At 40.2% G+C, this 22908-nt stretch overlaps 2 protein-coding genes across 2 annotated transcripts in view; both read right to left on the bottom strand.

The window, feature by feature from the left end:
- The window catches only part of LOC145480924 (uncharacterized), a 40642-nt gene extending 38270 nt beyond the window's left edge, over nt 1–2372 (bottom strand). Inside the window, exon 1 of the mRNA XM_081459270.1 lies at nt 1013–2372. Coding sequence (XP_081315396.1) covers nt 1013–2357 — 1345 coding nt within the window. The 5' untranslated portion in view covers nt 2358–2372. The remainder of the gene's footprint in view (nt 1–1012) is intronic.
- Nucleotides 2373–9232: 6860 nt separating this feature from the next.
- Nucleotides 9233–13042, bottom strand: LOC145481971 (tetratricopeptide repeat protein 28-like). The gene is made up of 2 exons (XM_081460559.1): nt 12105–13042; nt 9233–10833 (listed from the first exon to the last, which is right to left on the bottom strand). Exon 1 carries the CDS (start codon nt 12941–12943, stop codon nt 12107–12109), a length of 837 nt encoding a protein of 278 aa, XP_081316685.1. The 5' UTR covers nt 12944–13042; the 3' UTR covers nt 9233–10833; nt 12105–12106.
- Nucleotides 13043–22908: the final 9866 nt, after the last annotated feature.

Raw genomic sequence — 22908 nt, 5'->3', positions numbered from 1 at the left:
AGCAGTCGCCCAATCATCTCTGCCTCCTTTCTTGCAAAGGGCAATGGTTTGAAAGTTGTACGACGACTATTGTAACGCACTCTACCAACCTCAGGATCACCGACTATCAGAACACCACACTGACTGTGATAGTCAGTAGGACTGTCCTGGATGCATTTGAGAGTGGTCAAGGAAGGAACAATGCGAATCCTAAACGTGTCTGATAAGTACTTTCCACTGTCATCAAGTAAAGCTGGAAATGGAACATGGTACAAGCAGGGATTAGGAACAATGATGATCTCGGACCCCTCAAGTAAGTCGGTCACAGGAGCGATGATCATATTGTAGAACAAGGTTAGATTCTGTTCGGGATCATCTTCACCCCTTCTTTGTCGCAAAGTGGCAAGCTCCTCTTCCTGAGAGACATCTAGTTTTGGCTCAATATCATTTAAAGATCGATCTTCGCAATCCTCTTCGGATAAAATACCAAAGCTGCGGAGGCTTTTAGCAAAAAAATCATCCAAGCTGTCAGATGATCCGGCAGCGATATCACTTTCATTTACTGTTATTGTTCGAAAATGCATTACTCCGCTTGTATTGATAATCCACAAAAACATTTTCTTGTTATGATTAGAAATGTACAGACAAGAGCAGTTGCTTTCTTGTTTCATAATATTCTCTATGCCAATCCAAGATTGCGGATCAGCTGAGATTTGCCTTTCAACAGAGTACCGAGTTGCCATCAGGTCTGCCAAGGCGCTAGCGCGTGCCAGCTCTGCAACATAAAGGGCTTTGTTAGGACTCCCCTCAAATACAAAGAAGGCAGCAAGATGCCGATAAGGAAAGCTGCGAATATCTGAAAGCGATACTTTAAATTGATCGTTGTCTCTTAGAAAAGCACGCAGACTTTCGTTTTTTTCCATACTCAAGACCAGATAGTCAAATGCTTCCTGGATCTTTTTTTGGGTTGTCTTCACCCCTGTAAGTGCACAAAGACATGCAAACTCTGTGTCAAGGTCTCCAATATCTTGACTAATTGAAAGTGCCTTCTCGAGATAACCTTCAGCAACGACAGGTTCACCGATAGAATGAAACAATGAACCTAACTTGAAGTAATCTGCTGCTTGTCCTGCTCTGTCACCAATTTCTTTACTTATCACAAGTCCTTTCTTAAAATATTGTTTAGCTTTACCATATTCACCAAGAGATTGAAACACAGTTCCTAAGTTTCCGTAACAGCGTGCTTCTCCTGCTCTGTCATCAATTTGAACTGTGATTGCAAGTGCTTTGTCAAGATTTTCTTTAGCTTCCTCGTATTCACCACGAGATAGAAACTTAGTTCCTAAGTTTATGTACTTTGCTGCTTCTCCTTTTCTGTCACCAATTTCACTACTGATCGCAAGTGCTTTCTCATAATATTCTTTAGCTCTGCCACATTCATTAGCATGTTGAAACACAGTCCCTAAGTTTCCGTAACAGGTTGCTTGTCCTTCTCTGTCACCAATTTCAATTGTGATGGCTAGTGCTTTCTCAAGGTACTCTTTAGCTTTGTCGTATTCACCACGGCATACAAAAATAACTCCTAAGTTTCCGTAACAGCTTGCTTCTCCGGCTCTGTCACCAATTTCAATTCTGATCGCAAGTGCTTTCTCAAGATATTCTTGAGCTTTGCCAGACTCACCAAGAGAGTGGAACACAGTTCCTAAGTTTCCGTAAGAGTTCGCTTCTCCTGCTTTGCCACCAATTTCAATTCTGATAGCAAATGCTTTCTCAAAATATTCTTTAGCTTTGCCATACTCACCAAGAGAGTGGAACACAGCTCCTAAGTTTCCGTAACAGCTTGCTTCTCCTGCTTTGTCACCAAATTCAATTCTGATCGTAAGTGCTTTGTCAAGATACTGTTTAGCTTTATCGTATTCACCAAGAGATGAAAACACAGCTCCTAAGTTTCCGTAAGCGGCTGCTTCCCCTCTCCTGTTACCAGTTTCTCTCATGATCTTGATTGCTTTCTCATAAAGTTTTCCTGCCTCTAAATATTTAAATAGTTTTTCGTATATCATGGCTAGGTTTAAAAATAGAGAGCCTTCATCATCTTTTTTTCCACGTTCTTGGTAAATGAAAATAAGTTGCCTGCCGTATTTTATGGCATTTGTGTAATCAGGGATACGACAATACGCCATAAACATTGTTCTATAGATAGCAATGCTAACTAAATCAACAAATTGCTCCCTCTTTTTTTTCATCACCTCATTATTTAGGAAAATCAAACATTCTTTGCAGACCTCTATAGCTTTTACACCCCGACCGGTGTTGAGAAGGAAAGTTGCAATAGCCAAACCAACACAGATGACTTGAAAAACGTAGTCTAGATTGTTCATTTTGTCCTCGTCTATAAGCCCTGTAAAAAGAAAATACCACTCAAACTCTATAGTGTAAAATAACATTATACTTTTGTACTTCTCTTCTCCTAAGTGTATAAATGAGTACCGGCGAACTTAATGCTGGAGGTGAGCCTGGTATTGGCTCCTAGCTTGCCGTTTTATGCAAGATGGGAGACGTTGGTTTGACACAGACTAGAAGGTTTTCACCTCGTGCTCAGACTTTATGAAACTTTTCCATTATAAAGAAAATAACCTGAAGAAATCTTCTCAAAGTCCTTAATAATTCATCAAGTTTAAACAAAGGAAATCATGACCGTGACGGTGTTTGGATATCTGATCTTAATTAGCATAGATTTTTACGATTTCATTTCTCCGTTTTCTCCTTAGTTTTACTTTCCATTGAGAACATCTATCAAACACTCAAGACAGTGTTTGACCACATATCCAAATACCTCGAAGTTCGTCAAAAATACTCTGCTGCGCGTCGTATTTTCAACTCTCTTCTCGGTGTTTGAAAATGTGGTCAAACACGGCTTTTCATGTTTGATATATTATGTAAATCCCCCCGCCCCTTTCTCTACTGAATGTGTTATCGACCGTGAATAGGAGGGATCAGTACTGCAAGCACACTTTAATTATCTTGACTCCCGTGCCGGCCGAAAACGGCCTTGACCAACATTGTCCTTTGTTCCACTTCTGACGTCAACACCATTGACTATAATTGGCATTACTTCTACTCAAGGTCCGCAACAGGAAAAGATCTTTCCAATAATGCCCAGATCAGAGTGATTGGGTTAACTGAGCTTGAAATACGCGCGAAAAGGCTTCGAAATTTGAGTGAAAAGACTTGGCAAGAAATTTCTTCGATTAAGCTTCGCCATGTCATATTATGAATATCGCAAAGATATATTTTTTCGTCTAACAAGGCAAAAACTACAAGATGAGGTTCTTACCTCAGTCAGGAGAAAATCACCAAGAGCATGCAACTACCCTACATTTTGGTCATGGCGTTTTCACAGACCGATCTATTTTTTGTTTGAATTTACCAGGAATTCAGACCCCCACAGAAACTTCAGTGACTAATCACAAGCAGGGACTTTATTCTTAACTGACGTCATCATTACAGCGGTAGAAGTGATGGGCTCCTGATGTGAGGTCGGCCATTTTTTCCCTTACCGATGCGCGCCCATGTAGACCGAAACCGACCTATCTCGCGGGAAAAAAAAAAAACTAAAAATAGACCGGTCTGTAAAAATGCTATGACCTAGGTTTACTATGGGAGTTGCACACTCCTAGTGATGGATTCCAGCCTCAGTAGAGTTCCCTTTGAAAAGTGCATGGCACCTACGAAACATTTGGGTGTTTCACGCAATTCCAGGAAAACTGATGATCATATAACGTATCTGTTTGGCGGTATGCGAGATGGGTTTTTAAACCCATAAAAACTATAACGCCGAGATACCGAATGTAAGCATCTTCAGGTTTAAACATGATTTGCACTCTTCGGCAAGTGGAGTGAAAGACTTTTTTTTCAAATCAATGTCGGGATATGGAATGGAAAACAGTGAATCGCGATTCCTCTTTAACTCTCCCTCAGAAGCTAAAAGTAGCTCAAGAAGCCCGAAATACGCATCCATAGCTACAGGTCACAAAATCAGCCCGTTCAGATTTATTCCTTGTTATACTCAGTGCCTCATTCCCCCCAGCAGGGTAACGTAATACGCGTAAATTGTCTAGCTTGATGCGCTATGGACACCAGTGTTATCAATCAAACAAAATCAAACCAAGTTTTACCGAACAGTCTCGAGTTTATTTTGGACTGGTTGAAATAAATGAGAGATTAGTTTTTCTCACCACAGTGAAGTTCGCACTGGAAAAAGTCGAAACTCAAACAATAGGCGAGTCTCTCAAAATTCCGAGAAAAAGTTTCATTATAAAATCGAGAGAAGTTTTAACGGATTTAAATCAAGCTGTATAACAACGAATACGTTCGAGTTTGATCGGTAAGTGATGTTGCTTGTACAGAACATCCCAAAACTGACTTCCTTATAGGTCGTACAGCAAAGCCATGCTGTACATGTACACGGTAAAGAACATTTGTTTGTAGTGTCATGGTACGATTTAAAGTTCTACTTGGTGTCGGTATTTGGGCAGTTTCTTTGTCAACTAAATATAAAGGTGCGTTCTTGATCATTGTAGTCTATTCATAGGCTTGAAGGGAGGGAATCGAAGAACTGGTCGGGCGGGTCATGTAGCATTTCCTAAGGCAAATCACTAATAGACTGCTAGCAGGGAACTCCGCGTCTTAACTCGGCCAAGCATTACATCATTTGAGGAGGTTTTTGTGATACCTCGAATAATATGTTAAATGTTATCGGTGGAAGCCCAAATAATGCATTGTTTTAAACAAAATAACGAATAACTTACCGTTGCGCAGTAGCCTGTATTCAGTCGTTCGTTCTTCCAAACAAAAACTGTAGAGGTGCGTCTGTGTTTTACTGCTTATAACTGTGTTGCTCGCATAAATTATCCATCCTTAGAACCATTTCAGTTTTGCAGCATCTGACGTGCCAAGCGGAGAAAAAAGAAACGAAATGTTTGTCTGCGCGTGATCTTTGCGGAAGATCATTTAAAAACCAGAAATATGATTAATAAGGACATAATTATAGAGCATGAGCAAGAACTTGGTAAGAGAGGAAAACTTTTTTTCAGATAAATTACCGGTAAAAAATGACTCGAGGAGGAGTGGGCGGGTACAATTCTTACTAAAAAAAACTCTTCTTCATGATGTAAACACGTATTTAAACATTAAGTAATTGTAGTCAGGAGATGACACTTTAAGTTTCTGGTTTGTCACTGACTGTTTTTAAGATGTGACTTCAAGACGTTTCAGTTAGTGCTTAGACCTTCTTCAGATGAAACTGAAAAGTTTTACACGTGATTCAATATACGAGCACCCTTGGAAGGTCACGTCTAAAACGTAAAAAAAAAAACATAGAGCACGTGAGTCGCGCACTACATTTCTAAGTTTCTAAGCGCGTTCGTTTAACGAGCTGTCTTTTTGAGAAGAAAAGAGAGAAGAAGAAGAGAAGACGAGAAGAGATATTCCATATCTAAAAAGGAACTATGCATTATTTTGTTTATCATATAGACATACTAATAACGACGTTTTGGACGATTTTCCGAAGATTTCCGACCAATTTCTGAAGATTTCCGATCAAAGATTCTCCTTCCGAACAATTTCCGAAAATGTGGAAGATTACTGAAGATTGCTGAAGACTTTCGAGGAAGATTCGAAGATTTTTCGATCATACACCAACAAATTTAAGTACAGTTTAAGGTTCAAACATGATATCAGTGAAGTCATCAATATCTTCACAAGGATATGGAAAATACGCCATCCGAGTCCCGGATGTAGTTTCGTATGAATTTTACGAGTGGTGTATTTTCCAGTAAAACACTCGTGCCTATATAATAAAAAAAACTTTCAGTTTCAACTGATGAAGTTGTAAGCACTAAACGAAGCGTGTTGATAAACAACAACTTTAAGAACAGTCAGTGGCAAACTGGTAACTTACCATGTACCCGTGGGGGGGGGGTAGTGTACTCCCTATAATATCCTATACGGGGGGGGTCCGCCCAAAAGGAGTACCTTTCTCAGGACTCAGGGATATAAAAGGGTAGGGATTACACAAGTTGAGGTATATGAAAGGGTGGGGAAATGGGAGTATCTTGACTCCTGCCGGAACATGAACTGAATATAAATACTTGATTTTTGGTTAACATCTCTTCTGGTAATGCTTGATGTTTTTCCGCAATATTTTTCATTAACTTCATTCCAAGGGTTTAGAAAACGGATACAGTGTTCTTAAGAAGGTGTGTGAAAGGGATGCCTTGTTCAATAATAGGTATCCAAATAGGGTAGCTTTTCTGTCAAAATGGTATACAAAAGGGTAAGAGGCTGGACCTCCGGCCAGAGCTTCCCCGTTAAAAACGTACTAGAGTAACATAAGTTTGATTTGGATTACACAAGTTGAGGTATATGAAAGGGTGGGGAAATGGGAGTATCTTGACTCCTGCCGTAACATAAACTGAATATAAATACTTGATTTTTGGTTAACATCTCTTCTGGTAATGCTTGATGTTCTCCCGTAATATTTTTCATTAACTTTATTCCAAATGTTCAGAAAACGGATGCAGTATTTTTAAGAAGGTGTGTGAAAAATGGTATACAAGAGGGTAAGGGGTTGGACCTCCGGCCAGAGCTTCCCCGTCAAAAACGTAGTAGAGTACCATTAGCCTGCAGTGCAGGAGTATTTTGTCCAGCGAGCGCACGCATTTTGATAAGGCAAGCGCCACCTTGGATTCAAACTCGCAAGAGACGAAAAGAGGTCCTAAGGTGTAGGAGTACCGATAGCACGTGAACAGATGGAAAACACCTGAACTGCAGGCTAGAGTACCATGCAAAACCTTTCTTATAAAAATAAGTTTGATTTGGATGAAAATGAATTTGTATGCAGAACTCATTTTCCTACGAATGGTTTCGTACGAAGACTCGTTTTACACAGAGGCGAAAGGCAATCGCAAATGGCCTATTGGCCTGTTCAGAAAATATCGCGCCAGACTATGTTTAGCACGCGCGTGAGTCCCGCGATGCGTTTCTCCAATTTTGCATGTCGCCCTCTAACAGTGCGCGTTTAACGTGCTGCCTTTTTGAATCACGTGTAAAGCCTTTCAGATTCAACCCATAAACCGTCAAGCACTAAACGAAACGTGTTGAGGTAACATCTTAAAAACAGTCAGTGATAAATTAGTAACTTATAATGTAAACAGGTCTTTGCTCGCGCTTTGAACGCCCACCCGGCGATCAACCACCAGTCCCTCATTACCGCTTGTAGATTTGATCGAGGAGACGTAAATTTTTTTTTTTTTGTTTAAAAATTCAGTTAACGATTCTTCACGTTGATACTGGTTTGGAAACAGTCGCCATCATTACTAAGGACGCCGTGTATTTCGATAGAAACAAATAATATGCTTCTGATTTTGATAGTAGATCAATCAGTATGATTTATGTTTTAAAAGAAAAGAAAGTTTAAAAAACCCGAATTTTTAGCAAGTCGTCATGATGAGAGCATATAGTGCGTGTAAGCAAACAATTTATACTTACGTTTTAAGGAGATTGCGACAACACTGACAAACTCGTTGAAGGTCCCCCATTGTGGCCGCCATGTTGAAGGCTTGGGCGCCATGCATGACTCAAGTTTAGATGCAAATAAATTTTCATTAAATAGCACCGCCCTAACAGCGAGCTAAGGTAGCCGAATGCTATGTTAGATGATTCGCGAGTTAATTAATCGTTTGAAATTAATCCGAAAAACGGCAAGATATTTGTTTACCTGAAATATTAGGGAGTTTAAGCAAACTACGACGACGGCGGCGAAGAGAATGTCACCAAACATAAGGTTGAATGAGCAAAACAATGGCTGTGCACGTGCGTAATAAATCTTTGTACATTTCTTTGCCGTCCTCTGCACAACAACAACAACATGAAATGAACAAGTTCTGTGTAGTCTGAGGAACGCGAACGACAACGGCTAATTTTCGTAATTCCATTTGAAATGGAACGCTCTGGTTGCATGGTTAGCCTGAGCACGTTTTCAGAGCCATTGGGGTACTGAACAGATCAAGATAATCGCGAATTTCGCTGGTAAAATAAAAATTGATTTTTGACTCGACGCAGTCCTCGGCGTCGCCGTCGTCGTTGCTTAAGCCGCCTATTTAGTCATCATGGCGCTCACGCCCGCCCACGCAATTGACATAAAACTCATGATGGCAATTTCTAAACAGGCCATTTCATAGATATGGCGCTGTGTTGTCCATCGAATAGGTTGATCTCCCTGTACTTCTTAATATCTACAAATTACTTCGCTGCGACTTGATTAACGCGAGCTTTTTCAAACACGGTAACAACGTAACCCTTATTATGCAAAATCCCGGTGCAAAATCGATACATCAAACAATGGTTTTTTCTCGCCTAGTCAGGGATTCTTTATAAGCTTTCAAACACAGATAGATTACCTTATAAATGATAAAAAAAAACACAGTTTTCTTCTTCTGCCTTTGTTGATTTTTACTTTCAACAGTGTTTTCTCGGATCCTGAGCTTTCATAAATCAGCCTCAAACTACATCATAATACAGGTGAACTGCATAGAAATAACAAAGCATGTAAAGTTACATGTGCGCAGTGACGTCACAACATGGCGGCTGACATTGTTTCAAAGAAAATAATGACTAACATCCTGTTGCGCAGAACACAACCAAGACATGTTTGCTTCACTGCGCGATGGTTTCCAAGATTTATAATCTACCTTAATCTGACATATGCGCCAGCAGATCACATTAGTAAGGGGATACCCATAGAAAAAGCACGGGCTGCTCGTCGGATATTTTGATAAGAACAAAAGTGTAGCAGCTCTCGTAAGCTTGTAATTCTCTTCATAGTTAGCAGCTGTTGTTGTTTTTGAAGGGGTATCAAGCCATTCACGTGAGACCTTACGAGAGCTGCTACCTCACCCGAACACAACCCCTAAGAGGTACCAAGATCCTGTTTTGTGGGCGTGGCTTGCAATTTATTTCTCCTCTAAGAGATACCAATTCTTACATAACTCATTAAAGCTTGTTCTATTTCTTCGGTTCAATACTCGGAAAGGTGCCGAAACAGTTCCCACTGTGGACCTTTTGAGGCTTAACACCCTAAGAGGCACGAAAACTACTTTTTTAACCCCTAAAAGGTGCGACAAGCACCCCCCGTCCTTTTTATATGGGAGTCCCCCTCCGGGTGTTAGTCAATGAGAAAGCAGTGACCACAGCGTATGATAATAAAAACATCAACCAACTTTATTTAAAGAGGCTCGACCAATTACGTTGGTTCTTTTACAGTTGACTTTAAAAGTAAAATATAAAACTACGAAAAAGATATTACAATATATCAAAGATATAAGAAAGCAAATGTATTACAAACGTATCAATGTAAGCCGCAATCATACAAATGTCGCCGACAGCAAATTAACGATCGTGACATGGTAGCAAAAAGTGTTTTAATATATGTGTTTACTTTTCCTAAGACTACCTAAGCTAAGTCATCGTTACATCTTGCAAATGAAAATAACATGGGATATTCCTACAGGCAGAAGAGACAAAAATTGACTTTTTACAAGCGCGCCCGAGGAACTGAACTTTATTTACACATCTTACTTTTTTTTGGTTTTTTTTACTACGGTTTACTAAAACATTTTATTGTAATTAAAATAAGTTTATAAGGGAGATAGGACCCTGCGCGCGCTCTGATTGGTCGAAAAGCCATGTTTTATCACAATACAAAACAGAAAAAGCGTGTTTTATTGTTTTTCGCCACATTACCTCTATTCAGCATTTTTGTTAGAGATGGAGAGAAACATTTTCTTTGCTTCTACTTGCGGCATGTAAAATCTACATCATGAAGCAAATAAAGAAACCTAAGCCGAGTATTACATTGTGATGAAACACACCGGACATTTGAGAACACTCAAGAAATGTAGAAAGAACTCCCCTGCGAGTCGTGTTTTCTACATCTCCCTCGTGTTCTCAAATAACTGTCGTGTTTTATCACAGTGTAATACACGGCGTGTAAAACTTAAACACTGCGCCGTTTTACAAGGAGGAAAGCTCTGTATAGTAAGTGGGTTTATCAATAACAGAGAACCATTTACTTAGTACATGAGAAATCTTGGGCAACAGGGTGCCCCTTGGTGGAGCAGAACTTAATTTGAAGGCATGGAGAATATATCACTACCCATCCCTAGCCGGGATAAATAGAGACGTAGAGAGAAAGAGCAAACTCTAGGTGGCCAATGTCTGCTGTGGTCAGACTGGACAACTCTTCTGATATAAACGCTAAGTACAGGCTGGTTCGAGGAGGATGGGGGTAACCGTTCAACCAGCGACGACTTTTTACCATGTAAACCAGCCAAATGTTGATTTAGTTTATCTTAACGACCCAAGGTTTTCAAGTTTGCTGAATCCTCTTGCCAGTGATCTTCAGTTCTGTCCTAAGCTCAAAATGCCGATCCTCCCTTCTTATTGCCATACATTTCCGTTGATATTAGCTCTGAGAATTTAAGAGTTCATCAAGACAATATCTCCTAGTTGATGACTTTCGTTCTTCTCATCTTCTGTTTGTTTAAAATTTCATGGTCTTATAAGGGGAAATCAGGATTTGATCACTTATTACTGACTACTTAGTCACTGATTACTTGTTACTACTTTCCTATCACATCAATCAGTCTTGTCACGGAGTTATTCACACAAAAATTGAAATGTCGCTTTGGCTCAAACTTGTTCGTACTCAGGACAAAAGCCGAGGGGAAAACACCTCGTGGTGGCCATCTTGTATTTCAATGTCAGACCCAAGTACGAGGCTGATGCACAACGTTTCTGTAAGAACATAAAAATAACCAGTTACTGTGAGTAAGCAATAGATTCACTCGCCACCTGAAATGGTTTCCTTCTTCATGTAAACAGGGTAAAGTCCCTCGGAGACTCCTATGTAAAAAGGACGGGAGTGCTTGTGGGAAATTTTGAAAAGAGCCCCTAAGAGGTTCCAAGATCCTATTTTGTGGGCGTGGCTTGAATTTTTTTCACCACTAAAAGGTACCAATTTTAAAACAACAAATTAACTGACACTTTCATAATTTTTAATAGCGTTAAAGACGATTGCTCCAAATACCTTCTACTCGTAAAGTTGAAAATCAACTATACCCGTCATATTTTTTTTTGGCTCAAAACCCTATAACGTACCCCGGAAGCTCCCACCGAGCGAGATACCGAAACCTTTTCTTAAACCCTAAAAGGTACGACAAGCACCCCCGTCGCCCCCGCAGGTAAAGTAGCTTCAAGTAAGCCTTCATAGAATATTAAAAACGCTACTTCCTTAGTTGTATTAAGCTAATTCTGATCTAAAAGATACCACCAACAACGTTTGGGTCTTACTTGGCGCGATCCGAGAGATTAAAACGAGTGCTCATTGGCCATGGATTAACAACTAACGTGATTTTACAGCACTGAGAAATATGCCAGCGGTTGCTATGGCTGTTATATAATACCAGAGATACTACGCGCGCTCTGATTGGTCAATAGAGTTTACAAACCTATATTCTATTGTACCGTTAAAAACCCAGTTTCTGAATCTGGCAGCACTAAAGGATAGGACGCAAATTCCCCGACTTAAGTTTGTAAGTCGTATTTTGGTCATAATCCAAAAGAATATTTCACTATTACAGACGATTTTAGTGTAAACACTGATGAATTATTGATTAAAAAAGAATTTGAATGAAGTCCATATCTTTGCATTTTTAACCGACTTTGAAAAGGTACCACGTCGCCTTCGATCATTGGCCAACCTTTTTTACTGAAATACATAGGCCTGGCTGCTGAAATCCAACCATCAGAAGATTAACCCAGTCGAGAGTTGATCACATGGTAAAAACTCCTTTCATTTACAAAGAACTTTTCTGACAGTGCATTGTACGCCCTCCAAATTAAATTAGTTCATATTAAAAGACATCCTCAAATAGTTGAAGCAATCTTGAAACAGAATTGGCATGATTTGCCGGGATCTTGCTACTTGTAATGAAATGCAAGTTAAAGGATACTGGCTTCAAAACACAAGAATGATAAAATTATTGTTATCTTATCTGAAAACTTACCCTTATTTTCCAAATTTAAATGACACGTTATCTCCAATTAACATAAACGGTGCCCACTGCCTCACTTCAGGCCAGCCGTTACTCCGCATCCATTTCATGGCCTCGTGAAGAGATTCACTGGCACTCTGTCCACCTAGAAGATGCTCGTAAAAGCGACTCATGAACTGCTCTGTTGCTTCGTCCTCTAGAGCCCACAGTGCCACTAACACTGAGCGTGCACCAGATCCTAAGAACGCTCGAGAAATTCCGATAACTCCCTCGGCTCTGATCTTCCCACGTCCACTGTGACAACAACTAAGTACAACAAGTTTAGCTCGAAGTTGAACTTCTGAAATGTCAGACATTGTCAAAAGGTACTCTTCTTCTGTAGGAAACTTCTTAGTAGACCGCCCAGGAGAGAGGACAATTTCTCCTCTTTCGGCATCACCATGTGCGGCAAAATGTATCAGACCTGCTGAATGTAGCATTTCAAGCACCGCCTGCTTGGTTGCTTTCTCTCCTAACAAAGGCTGAACACCTAGCAGTCGCCCAATCATCTCTGCCTCCTTTCTTGCAAAGGGCAATGGTTTGAAGGTTGTACGACGACTATTGTAACGTACTCTACCAACCTCAGGATCACCGACTATCAGAACACCACACTGACTGTGATAGTCAGTAGGACTGTCCTGGATGCATTTGAGAGTGGTCAAGGAAGGAACAATGCGAATCCTAAACGTGTCTGATAAGTACTTTCCACTGTCATCAAGTAAAGCTGGAAATGGAACATGGCACAAGCAGGGATCAGGAACAATGATGATCTCGGACCCCTCAAGTAAGTCGGCCACAGGAGCGATGATCATATTGTAGAACAAGATTAGATTCAGTTCGGGATCATCCTCACCCCTTCCTTGTCGCAAAGCTGCGAGCTCCTCCTCATGAGAGATATCTGGTTTTGGCTCAATATCATTTAAAGATCGATCTTCGCAATCCTCTTCGGATAAAATACCAAAGCTGCGGAAGCGTTTAGCAAAAAACTCTTCCAAGCTGTCAGATGATCCGGCAGCGATATCACTTTCATTTACTGTTATTGTTCGAAAATGCATGACTCCGCTTGTTTTGATAATCCACAAAAACATTTTCTTGTTATGATTAGAAATGTACAGACAAGAGCAGTTGCTTTCATGTTTCACAATATTCTCTATGCCAATCCAAGATTGCGGATCAGCAGAGATTTGCCTTTCAACAGAGTACCGAGTTGCCATCAAGTCTGCCAAGGCCCTAGCGCGTGCCAGCTCTGTAACATAAAGGGCTTTGTTAGGATTCCCCCGAAAAACAAGGAAGAGAGCGAAAATCCGATGAGGAAAGCTGTGAATATCTGAAAGCGATACTTTAAATTGATCGTTGTCTCTTAGAAAAGCACGCAAACTTTCGCTTTTTTCCATGCTCAAGACCAGACACTCAAAAGCTTCCTGGATCTTTTCTTGGGCTATCTTCACGACTGTAAGTTCACGAAGGCATGCAAACTCTTTGTCTAGGTGTCCAATATCTTGATTAATTGAAAGTGCCTTCTCGAGATAACCTTCAGCAACGACGGGCTCACCAATCGAACTAAACAATGATCCTAAGTTGAAGTATTCTGCTGCTTCTCCTTTTCTGTCACCAATTTCTTTACTTATCACAAGTCCTTTCTTAAAATATTCCTTAGCTTTTTCATATTCACCCAGAGATTGAAACACAGATCCTAAGTTTCCGTAACAGCCTGCTTCTCCTGCTCTGTCGTCAATTTCAACTGTGATTGCAAGTGCTTTGTCAAGATTTTCTTTAGCTTTCTCATATTCACCACGAAATAGAAACTTAGTTCCGAAGTTTATATAATCTCTTGCTTCTCCTTCTCTGTCACCAATTTCACACCTGATCGCAAGTGCTTTGGCATGATATTCTTTAGCTCTGCCATATTCCTGAGCCTGTTGAAACACAGTTCCTAAGTTTCCGTAACAGCATGCCTCTCCTTCTTTGTCACCAATTTCAATTTGGATCGCTAGTGCTTTCTCAAGATACTCTTTAGCTTTGTTATATTCACCACGAGATCGAAACACAGTTCCTAAGTTTCCGTAACAGGTTGCTTCTCCTGCTCTGTCACCAATTTCAATTTGGATCGCTAGTGCTTTCTCAAGATACTCTTTAGCTTTGTTATATTCACCACGAGATCGAAACACAGTTCCTAAGTTTCCGTAACAGGTTGCTTCTCCTGCTCTGTCACCAATTTCAATTTGGATCGCCAGTGCTTTCTCAAGATACTCTTTAGCTTTGTCATATGCACCACGAGATAGAAACACAGTTCCTAAGTTTCCGTAACAGCTCGCTTCTCCCGCTCTGTCACCAGTTTCAATTGTGATAGCAAGTGCTTCCCCAAGATATTCTATAGCTTTATCGTGTTCACCAAGAGATTCAAACACAACTCCTAAGTTTCCGTAAGCGACTGCTTCTCCTCTCCTGTCACCAATTTCTCTCATGATATTGATCGCTTTCTCATAAAGTTTTCCTGCCTCTACATATTTAAATTGTTTTTCATAGATCATGGCTAGTTCTAATAATAGAATGCCTTCATCCTCGCCTGTTTTTCCACGCTCTAGGTAAATGTCAAGAAGTTGCTTGCCGTATTTTATGGCATTTGTGTAATCAAAGATAAGACAATACGCCATAAAGATTGTTTTATAGATAGCAGTGCTAACTAATTTAACAACCTGCTCCTCCTTTTCTTTCGGCATCACATTATTTACGAAAATCAAACATTCTTTACAGACCTCTATAGCTTTTACACCCCGACCGGTGTTGAGAAGGAAAGTTGCAATAGCCAAACCAACACAGATGACTTGAAAAACGTAGTCTAGATTGTTCATTTTGTCCTCCTCTATAAGCCCTGTAAAAAGAAAATACCACTCAAGCTCTATAGTGTAAAATAACATTATACTTTTGTACTTCTCTTCTCCTAAGTGTATAAATGAGTACTGGCGAACTTAATGCTGGAGGTGAGCCTGGTATTGGCTCCTAGCTGTTCGTTTTATGCAAGATGGGACACGTTGGTTTGACACAGACTAGAAGGTTTTCACCTCGTGCTCAGACTTTATGAAACTTTTCCATTATAAAGAAAATAACCTGAAGAAATCTTCTCAAAGTCCTTAATAATTCATCTAGTTTAAACAAAGGAAATCATGACCGTGACGGTGTTTGGATATCTGATCTTAATTAGTATAGATTTTTACGATTTCATTTCTCCGTTTTCTTCTTAGTTTTACTTTCCATTGAGAACATCTATCAAACACTCAAGACAGTGTTTGACCACATATCCAAATACCTCGAAGTTCGTCAAAAATACTCTGCTGCGCGTCGTATTTTCAACTCTCTTCTCGGTGTTTGAAAATGTGGTCAAACACGGCTTTTCATGTTTGATATATTATGTAAATCCCCCGCCCCTTTCTCTACTGAATGTATTATCCACCGTGAATAGGACGGATCAGTACTGCAAGCACACTTTAATTATCTTGACTCCTGTGCCGGCCGAAAACGGCCTTGACCAACATTGTCTTTTGTTCCACTTCTGACGTCAACACCATTGACTATAATTGGCATTACTTCTACTCAAGGTCCGCAACAGGAAAAGATCTTTCCAATAATGCCCAGATCAGAGTGATTGGGTTAACTGAGCTTGAAATACGCGCGAAAAGGCTTCGAAATTTGAGTGAAAAAACTTGGAAAGAAATTTCTTCGATTAAGCTTCGCCATGTCATATTATGAATATCGCAAAGATATATTTTTTCGACTAACAAGGCAAAAACTACAAGATGAGGTTCTTACCTCAGTCAGGAGAAAATCACTAAGAGCATGCAACTACCCTACATTCCGGTCATGGCGTTTTGACAGACCGATCTATTTTTTGTTTGAATTTACCAGGAATTCAGACCCCCACAGAAACTTCAGTGACTAATCACAAGCAGGGACTTTATTCTTAACTGACGTCATCATTACAGCGGTAGAAGTGATGGGCTCCTGATGTGAGGTCGGCCATTTTTTCCCTTACCGATGCGCGCCCATGTAGACCGAAACCGACCTATCTCGCGGGAAAAGAAGCCTAAAAATAGACCGGTCTGTAAAAATGCTATGACCTAGGTTTACTATGGGAGTTGCACACTCCTAGTGATGGATTCCAGCCTCAGTAGAGTTCCCTTGGAAACGTGCATGGCACCTACGAAACATTTGGGTGTTTCACGCAATTCCAGGAAAACTGATGATCATATAACGTATCTGTTTGGCGATAAGCGAGATGGGTTTTTAAACCCATAAAAACTATAACGCCGAGATACCGAATGTAAGCACCTTCAGATTTAAACATGATTTGCACTCTTCGGTAAGTGGAGTGAAAGACTTTTTTTTCAAATCAATGTCGGGATATGGAATGGAAAACAGTGAATCGCGATTCCTCTTTAACTCTCCCTCAGAAGCTAAAAGTAGCTCAAGAAGCCCGAAATACGCATCGATAGTTACAGGTCACAAAATCAGCCCGTTCAGATTTATTCCTTGTTATACTCAGTGCCTCATTCCCCCCAGCAGGGTAACGTAATACGCGTAAATTGTCTAGCTTGATGCGCTATGGACACCCATGTTATCAATCAAACAAAATCAAACCAAGTTTTACCGAACAGTCTCGAGTTTATTTTGGACTGGTTGAAATAAATGAGAGATTAGTTTTTCTCACCACAGTGAAGTTCGTACTGGAAAAATTCGAAACTGAAACAGTAGGCGAGTCTCTCAAAATTCCGAGAAAAAGTATCATTATAAAATCGAGAGAAGTTTTAACGGATTTAAATCAAGCTGTATAACAACGAATACGTTCGAGTTTGATCGGTAAGTGATGTTGCTTGTACAGAACATCCCAAAACAGACTTCCTTATAGGTCGTACAGCAAAGCCATGCTGTACATGTACACGGTAAAGAACATTTGTTTGTAGTGTCATGGTACGATTTAAAGTTCTACTTGATGTCGGTATTTGGGCAGTTTCTTTGTCAACTAAATATAAAGGTGCGTTCTTGATCATTGTAGTCTATTCATAGGCTTGAAGGTAGGGAATCGAAGAACTGGTCGGGCGGGTCATGTAGCATTTCCTAAGGCAAATCACTAATAGACTGCTAGCAGGGAACTCCGCGTCTTAACTCGGCCAAGCATTACATCATTTGAGGAGGTTTTTGTGATATCTCGAATAATATGTTAAATGTTATCAGTGGAAGCCCAAATAATGCATTGTTTTAAACAAAATAACGAATAACTTACCGTTGCGCAGTAGTCTGTGTTCAGTCTTTCGTTCTTCCAAACAAAAACTGTAGAGGTGCGTCTGTGTTTTACTGCTTATAACTGTGTTGCTCGCATAAATTATCCATCCTTAGAACCATTTCAGTTTTGCAGCATCTGACGTGCCAAGCGGAAACAAAAGAAACGAAATGTTTGTCTGCGCGTGATCTTTGCAGAAGATCATTTAAAAACCAGAAATATGATTAATAAGGACATAATTATAGAGCATGAGCAAGAACTTGGTAAGAAAGGAAAACTTTTTTTCAGATAAATTACCGGTAAAAAATGACTCGAGGAGGAGTGGGCGGGTACAATTCTTACTAAAAAACTCTTCTTCATGATGTAAACACGTATTGAAACATTAAGTAATTGTAGTCAGGAGATGACACTTTAAGTTTCTGGTTTGTCACTGACTGTTTTTAAGATGTGACTTCAAGACGTTTCAGTTAGTGCTTAGACCTTCTTCAGATGAAACTGAAAAGTTTTACACGTGATTCAATATACGAGCGCCCTTGGAAGGTTACGTCTAAAACATAAAAAAAACATAGCGCACGTGAGTCGCGCACTACATTTCTAAGTTTCTAAGCGCGTTCGTTTAACGAGCTGTCTTTTTGAGAAGAAAAGAGAAGAGAAGACGAGAAGAGATATTCCATATCGAAAAAGGAACTATGCATTATTTTGTTTATCATATAGACATACTAATGACGACGTTTTGGACGATTTTCCGAAGATTTCCGACCAATTTCTGAAGATTTCCGATCAAAGATTCTCCTTCCGAACAATTTCCGAAAATGTGGAAGATTACTGAAGATTGCCGAAGACTTTCGAGGAAGATTCGAAGATGTTTCGATCATGCACCAACAAATTTAAGTACAGTTTAAGGTTCAAACATGATATCAGTGAAGTCATCAATATCTTCACTAGTGAGGATATGGAAAATACGCCATCCGAGTCCCGGGTGTAGTTTCGTATGAATTTTACGAGTGGTGTATTTTCCAGTAAAACACTCGTGTCTATATAATGAAAAAAACTTTCAGTTTCAACTGATGAAGTTGTAAGCGCTAAACGAAGCGTGTTGATGAAGAACAACTTTGAGAACAGTCAGTGGCAAATTGTTACCTTACGATGTACCCGGGGGGGAGTGTACTCCCTATAATAGCCTATACGGGGGGTTCCGCCCGAAAGGAGTACCTTTCTCAGGCCTCAGGGATATAAAAGGGTAGGGATTACACAAGTTGAGGTATATGAAAGGGTAGGGAAATGGGAGTATCTTGACTCCTGCCGGAACAACTGAATACAAATACTTGATTTTTGGTTAACATCTCTTCTGGTAATGCTTGATGTTCTCCCGTAATATTTTTCATTAACTTCATTCCAAATGTTCAGAAAACGGATGCAGTGTTTTTAAGAAAGTGTGTGAAAAATGGTATACAAAAAGGTAAGAGGCTGGACCTCCGGCCAGAGCTTCCCCGTTAAAAACGTACTAGAGTAACATAAGCCTGCAGTGCAGGAGTATTTTGACGAGCGAGCGCACGCATTTTGATAAGGCAAGCGCCACCTTGGATTCAAACTCGCAAGAGACGAAAAGTGGTCCTAAGGTGTAGGAGTACCGATAACACGTAAACATACGGAAAACGCCTGAACTGCAGGCTAGAGTACCATGCAAAACCTTTCTTATAAAAATAAGTTTGATTTGGATGAAAATGAATTTGTATGCAGAACTCATTTTCCTACGAATGGTTTCGTACGAAGACTCGTTTTACACAGAGGCGAAAGGCAATCGCAAATGGCCTATTGGCCTGTTCAGAAAATATCGCGCCAGACTATGTTTAGCACGCGCGTGAGTCCCGCGATGCGTTTCTCCAATTTTGCATGTCGCCCTCTAACAGTGCGCGTTTAACGTGCTGCCTTTTTGAATCACGTGTAAAGCCTTTCAGATTCAACCCATAAACCGTTAAGCACTAAACGAAACGTGTTCAGGTAACATCTTAAAAACAGTCAGTGACAAATTAGTAACTTATAATGTAAACAGGTCTTTGCTCGCGCTTTGAACGCCCACCCGGCGATCAACCACCAGTCCCTCATTACCGCTTGTAGATTTGATCGAGGAGACGCAAATTTAAAAAAAAAAAAAAAAAAGTTCAGTTAACGATTCTTCACGTTGATACTGGTTTGGAAACAGTCGCCATCATTACTAAGGACGCCGTGTATTTCGATAGAAGCAAATAATATGCTTCTGATTTTGATAGTAGATCAATCAGTATGATTTATGTTTTAAAAGAAAAGAAAGTTTAAAAAACCCGAATTTTTAGCAAGTCGTCTTGATGAGAGTATGTAGTGCGTGTAAGCAAACGATTTATACTTACGTTTTAAGGAGATTGCGACAACACTGACAAACTCGTTGAAGGTCCCCCATTGTGGCCGCCATGTTGAAGGCTTGGGCGCCAAGCATGACTCAAGTTTAGATGCAAATAAATTTTCATTAAATAGCACTGCACTAATAGCGAGCTAAGGTAGCCGAATGTTATGTTAGATGATTCGCGAGTTAATTAATCGTTTGAAATTAATCCGAAAAACGGCAAGATATTTGTTTACCTGAAATATAAGGGAGTTTAAGCAAACTACGACGACGGCGGCGAAGAGAATGTCACCAAACATAAGGTTTAATGAGCAAAACAATGGCTGTGCACGTGCGTAATAAATCTTTGTACATTTCTTTGCCGTCCTCTGCACAACAACAACAACATGAAATGACCAAGTTCTGTGTAGTCTGAGGAAGGCGAACGACAACGGCTAATTTTCGTAATTCCATTTGAAATTGAACGCTGTCGTTACATGGTTAGCCTGTGCACGTTTTCAGAGCCATTGGGGTACTGAACAGATCAAGATAATCGCGAATTTCGCTGGTAAAATAAAAATTGATTTTTGACTCGACGCAGTCCTCGGCGTCGCCGTCATCGTTGCTTAAGCCACCTATTTAGTCATCATGGCGCTCTCCGACCCACGCAATTGACATAAAACCCATGATGGCAATTTCTAAACAGGCCATTTCATAGATATGGCGCTGTGTTGTCCATCGAATGGGTTGATCTCCCTGTACGTCTTAATATCTACATGTTACTTCGCTGCGACTCGATTAACGCGAGCTTTTTCAAACACTGTAACAACGTAACCCTTATTATGCAAAATCCCGGTGCAAAATCGATACATCAAACAATGGTTTTTTCTCGCCTAGTCAGGGATTCTTTATAAGCTTTCAAACACAGATAGATTACCTTATAAATGATAAAAAAACCACAGTTTTCTTCTTCTGCCTTTGTTGATTTTTACTTTCAACAGTGTTTTCTCGGATCCTGAGCTTTCATAAATCAGCCTCAAACTACATCATAATACAGGTGAACTGCATAGAAATAACAAAGCATGTAAAGTTACATGTGCGCAGTGACGTCACAACATGGCGGCTGACATTGTTTCAAAGAAAATAATGACTAACATCCTGTTGCGCAGAACACAACCAAGACATGTTTGCTTGACTGCGCGATGGTTTCCAAGATTTATAATCTAGCTTAATCTGACATATGCGCCAGCAGATCACATTAGTAAGGGAATACCCATATAAAAAGCACCGGCTGCTCGTCGGATATTTTGATAAGAACAAAAGTGTAGCAGCTCTCGTAAGCTTGTAATTCTCTTCATAGTTAGCAGCTGTTATTGTTTTGGAGCTAGGGGCATTGTTTCTGTTGTTTGTTATATTCTTCTCTCAAGGGGTATCAAGCCATTCATGTGAGACCTTACGAGAGCTGCTACCTCACCCGAAAAGAACCCCTAAGAGGTACCAAGATCCTGTTTTGTGGGCGTGGCTTGCAATTTCTTCTCCTCTAAGAGGTACCAATTCTTGCATAACTCATTAAAGCCTGTCCTATTTCTTCGGTTCAATACTCGGAAAGCTGCCGGAACAGTTCCCAATGTGGACCTTTTGAGGCTTAACACCCTAAGAGGCACCAAAACTACTTTTTTCACCCCTAAAAGGTACGACAAGCACCCCCCGTCCTTTTTATATGGGAGTCCCCCTCCGGGTGTTAGTCAATGAGAAAGCAGTGACCACAGCGAATGATAATAAAAACATCAACCAACTTTATTTAAAGAGGCTCGACCAATTACGTTGGCCCCTTTACAATTGACTTTAAAAGTAAAATATAAAACTACGAAAAAGATATTACAATATATCAAAGATATAAGAAAGCAAATGTATTCCAAACGTATCAATGTAAGCCGCAATCATACAAATGTCGTCGACAGCAAATTAACGATCTTGACATGGTAGCAAAAAGTTTTTTAATGTATGCGTTTACTTTTCCTAAGACTACCTAAGCTAAGTCATAGTTACATCTTGCAAATGAAAATAACATGGGATATCCCTACAGGCAGAAGAGAAAAAAATTGACTTTTTACAAGCGCGGCCGAGGAACTGAACTTTATTTACACTTCTCAAGGTTTTCAAAAAAGTTCATGGAAAAACTTAAGTTTGCTGAATCTCTTGCCAGTGATCTTCAGTTCTGTCCTAAGCTCAAAATGCCGATTATCCCGTCTTATTGCCAGACATTTCCGTTGATGTTAGCTCTGAGAATTTAAGAGTTCATCAAGACAATATCTCCTAGTTGATGATTTTCTCTCTTCTCATCACCAGTCTGTTTAAAAATTTGATGGTCTTGTAAAGGGAAATCAGGACTTCATCACTTATTACTGACTATTTAGTTAGTCACTGATAACTTGTTACTGCTTTCCTATCACATAAATCAGTCTTGTCACGGAGTTATTCCACTCAAAAATTAAAATGTCACTTTGCCTCAAACTTGTTCGTACTCGGGACACAAGTCGAGGGGAAAATGCCTCGTGACGATCATCTTGGATTTCAGTGTCAGACCCAAGAAAAAGGCTGATGCAAAACGTCTCTGTAAGAATAGGAACACAACCAGTTACTGTGAGTAAGCAAAAGACTCACTCGCCAACTGAAATGGCTTCCTTCTTGATGTAAACAGGGTAAAGTCCCGCGGGGACTGCTATGTAAAAGGACGGGGGTGCTTTTGGGAAATTTTGAAAAGATTCCCTAAGAGGTACCAAGATCCTATTTTGTGTGCGCGGCTTGAAATGTTGTCACCTCTAAGAGGTACCAATTCTAAATCAACGCATACACTGACACTCCCGCCGTACGACGTATGAGGCTAAACACCCTAAAAGGTACCAAAACCGCTGTTTTAAACCCTAAAAGGTACGACAAGCACCCCCGTCCCCTCCGGGGGGGGGGGTGGGGTAAAGTAGCCTCAGTTAAGCCTTCATTAGAAATTAAAAACGCCACTTCCTCAGTTCTATAAAGCTAATTCTGGTTCTAAAAGATAACACCAAAAAGGTTTGGGTTTTGCTTGGGGCGATCCGAAAGACTAAAACAAGTGCTTATCGGCCATGGATTAACAAACTAACGTG

Source organism: Orbicella franksi, chromosome 1 (genome assembly GCF_964199315.1).
Source record: "Orbicella franksi chromosome 1, jaOrbFran1.1, whole genome shotgun sequence".
Classification (NCBI taxonomy): domain Eukaryota; kingdom Metazoa; phylum Cnidaria; class Anthozoa; order Scleractinia; family Merulinidae; genus Orbicella; species Orbicella franksi.
Note: the sequence above shows the minus strand (reverse complement) of the source record. Positions and strands in the feature narration are given on the sequence as shown.

What these genes read in the sequence shown, in the direction of transcription:
- LOC145481971 (XM_081460559.1), bottom strand. Translation starts at nt 12,943, where the DNA reads ATGATCATCGCTCCTGTGGCCGACTTACTTGAGGGGTCCGAGATCATC.